The 3,274-nt window shown below is 38.5% G+C and overlaps 1 protein-coding gene across 1 annotated transcript; it reads right to left on the bottom strand.

Moving 5' to 3' along the window:
* Window positions 1–212: 212 nt before the first annotated feature.
* On the bottom strand, window positions 213–2,779 carry LOC131858231 (uncharacterized). Its single transcript, XM_059211410.1, has 5 exons — window positions 2,419–2,779; window positions 1,709–2,181; window positions 722–1,543; window positions 427–553; window positions 213–283 (listed from the first exon to the last, which is right to left on the bottom strand). Exons 1-5 carry the CDS (start codon window positions 2,777–2,779, stop codon window positions 213–215), a joined length of 1,854 nt encoding a protein of 617 aa, XP_059067393.1.
* Window positions 2,780–3,274: the final 495 nt, after the last annotated feature.

The raw sequence follows: 3,274 nt of genomic DNA, 5'->3' as shown, positions 1-3,274 counted from the left end.
AATGCTTCAAATGTTGACCATTATAAGGCAGCGCAAATGGTGTACCATCATGATAAGCCAAGATAAAACTATCTTCTCCAGCAACTCGGTGAATAGTGAAAGGTCCTCGCCAAAGAGAATCAAATTTCCCATGTAAACCTTTTGGTTCCCTTCACTTATCCCAAAGCAAAACACGATCACCAACTTGGAATCCTCTTTGCTTTGCTTTCTTATCAAAAAGGACTTTGACTTGTTGCTGATGCTGAGCAATCCGATCGACCACTTGTGTTCTTTGTTCTTCCAGCTGATAAAGATACATGATCCTTTTGTCTAAAGCATTCTCATAAGTTTGATCTTCAATCGCTTTAGCCAACTTGAGAGCGGGAAGTTCCAAAGTGATGGGTATCTCTGCATTGATCCCATAAAGAAGCTGAAATGGTGACATACCAATAGCCCTTTTGGGTGTAATTCTGTCTGCCCATAAGGCATCAAAAAGAGCCTTATGCCAGGACCTTTGATTTTCCTCCACAAGCTTGCGAATAATAGTAATCAGATTCTTATTACTAGATTCCGTCTGACCATTACCTTGGGGATAGTAATCAGATGAATGAGTTAACAAGATACTATATTCAAAGCAAAATTGTGAAATTTCAGAGGAAGAAAAAGTGGCTGCATTATCAGTCACGATCTTGAATGGAACACCAAACCTAGAAATAATATTCTCCTTGAGGAATCTGCATACTATTTCAGAAGTAGTGTTCTTTACTGGTATTGCTTCCACCCACTTGGTGAAATAATCAGTAGCTGTAAGGACATACGAATGACCTGCACTTGAAGAGGGATTAATCACACCAATGAAATCAATGCCCCATTGCCGGAAAGGTTCTTCAACAATAACCGGCTTTAATGGTAACACTGCAAGCTTTGGTTTGCCTACAAACTGCTGACAATGTACGCATTTACGCACCCACTGGAAAGCATCTTGAAAGAGCGTAGGCCAATAATACTTTGCTCTCAAAATTTTGTGAGCAGTCACTGGTGCGGAAAAATGTCCTCCACAAGCCTTTTCATGGAAAGATTCCAACAATTTAGTTTGTTGTGCTTTGTCAACACAATGAAGGAAAGTACCATCAATTGCCCTCTTATACAAACCAGTATCCCATAATACGAAGTTTGCAGCTTTCAACTTGATGCTTCTTTTTTCTTTAAATGACAAATGTTGTGGACATTCGCCATAAGTCAAGAAAAATGCTATATTAGAGTACCATTCATCGGTAGTGCTGACAAACAATACCTTGGGAAGATTTTCACAATCATTCAATTCTTTCTCTTCTGGAATACCTTCTGCCATCAACTGACAGAGTCCTCTTCCTCGAACAAGCTTTGTAGGCTTAATCTCCAAGTCATACTCTTGGATTTTAGCAATCCAATTTCCTCTTTTTGTACCAAACTCCTGTTGTGTTAAGATAGATTTGACTGATGTATCAAGAACTAACACAACGGTATGAGAATTCAAGATGTAGAAACGAAAGTTCTTGACTGCTTTAACAACCGCATAGGCATTCTTCTCAATAGAGGAATATTTGAGTTCATGAGACTTCAAAGGACAACTCATGAAAGCAATAGGAGATTCAATCCCTTCTAAATTTTTCTGCATCAGAATAGCCGACAAAGTATGCTCGGAAGCATAACTATACATGATGAACTCTTTGGTGTAGTTGGGACAAACCAACACAGGTGCATGAGCAATTGCATCTTTAATTTCATTGAATGCTGCCCTTCCTTCAGAATCCCAATGGAAGGAAGACTTTCCTTTCATCATGTCCACAATATGACGAGTCTTCTCCGCAAAGTCAAGAATGAATCTTCGTAGAAAATTAACCTTACCAAAAAAGGAATGGACGGCAGTCTTGTTGGATGGCAAAGGGAGATTCTGAATAGATTTAACCCTCTCAGGATCAACTTTTATCCCCTCCTTGGAAACAATGTGACCAAGAAGTTTTCCCTCCGTCACCCCAAAAATTGACTTCTTGGGATTAAGAGAAATGTCGTGGATACGACATCTTTCAAGTACATCTTGTAGATGAAAAAGATGATTCTCACGATCTTTAGAAAAAATAGTAAGATCATCAAGATATACTACAATATATCTTCCAACAATACCACGGAAAGCCAAGTCCATAGCTCGCTGGAAAGTAGCTCCTGCATTGATCAATCCAAAAGGCATTCTGCGGTATGCAAATGTACCCCATGGAGTGGTGAATGCAGTCTTGTGTTGATCAAGTTCACTAACCTCAATCTGATTGTATCCCGAAAATCCATCTAGCATAGATAGCATCTCGGAACCTATCACCGTTTGCAAAACTTGATCCATGATTGGCAATGGATAATTGTCCTTGAGTGATAGCTGATTAAGATTCCTAAAATCAACACAAATACGTATTTCTCCATTCTTCTTACGCACCGGCACTATGTTTGCCAACCATGTTGAATGATGGATGGGAAAAATAATCCGAGCATCAAGCATCTTTTGAACTTCAGAAAGAATGGTACCTGAAATCTTTGGATTGTACTGGCGTTGCTTCTGTCTAAAAGGTTCTGCACCAAGCTTAAGAGGAATGTCATGCTGCACTTCCTTGGGTTGAAAAGATTTCAGATCATCATATGAGTACGCCAAGACATCATGGTATTGGCGCAAAAGCTGAATAAACTGATCTCTCTCATCTGAAGTGCAGTTATTGCCAATATTGACAAACTTTGGATCTCCATCAGATCCAATATTATATTTCTCATATCCCATAGGAGAATTAGTACTTTCTTGTTGTCATCTCTTGATATAACGATCATGTTGATCGAAGAGTTTTTCAAGAGAAACCAACCCCTTGGGAATTTTATTTCCTTTCAGCTAAAGGATATTTTCATCTGATTCAGATAATGTATTAGACACTGAATCTGATGACGAAGAAGAAGGAGAATTACTTCCTTCAAAATACAGGTTATTAAAACCATCCTCAGCTTGTAAGAAATTATTGATCTGCTTATCATCATTGAAGATTTGCCAATGATCCCAATTATCAGGCACACTAGGTCTGCAGATTATCTCAATGATATATTTGTCTTGACCAAAGTCAAGATGGGGAATTAATGAAGTAGCTGAAACAACAAGAGAATCAGCTCTATCATTGTATTCACGAGGAACAACTGAGATATTGAAAGAATCAAAATCTTCAATATTCTCCCATACCAAATTGCGGTAATGCTTGAGCCTGTCATTCTTAGTGTGATATATGTTTCT

This window comes from Cryptomeria japonica, chromosome 1 (genome assembly GCF_030272615.1).
Source record: "Cryptomeria japonica chromosome 1, Sugi_1.0, whole genome shotgun sequence".
NCBI lineage: Eukaryota > Viridiplantae > Streptophyta > Pinopsida > Cupressales > Cupressaceae > Cryptomeria > Cryptomeria japonica.
The sequence above is the reverse complement of the archived record's forward strand: the minus strand, read 5'-3'. Positions and strand labels throughout refer to the sequence as shown.

Excerpts from the sequence above, each read along its gene's own strand:
- LOC131858231 (XM_059211410.1), bottom strand. The coding sequence starts at position 2,779 with ATGGGATATGAGAAATATAATATTGGATCTGATGGAGATCCAAAGTTT. Across the intron at positions 1,544-1,708 it reads TTGCTCATGCACCTGTGTTG|AATGCCTATGCGGTTGTTAA; the intron begins GTTTGTCCCAAC and ends TCTATTGAGAAG. Across the intron at positions 554-721 it reads AGAACACTACTTCTGAAATA|ACGGAATCTAGTAATAAGAA; the intron begins GTATGCAGATTC and ends GGTAATGGTCAG.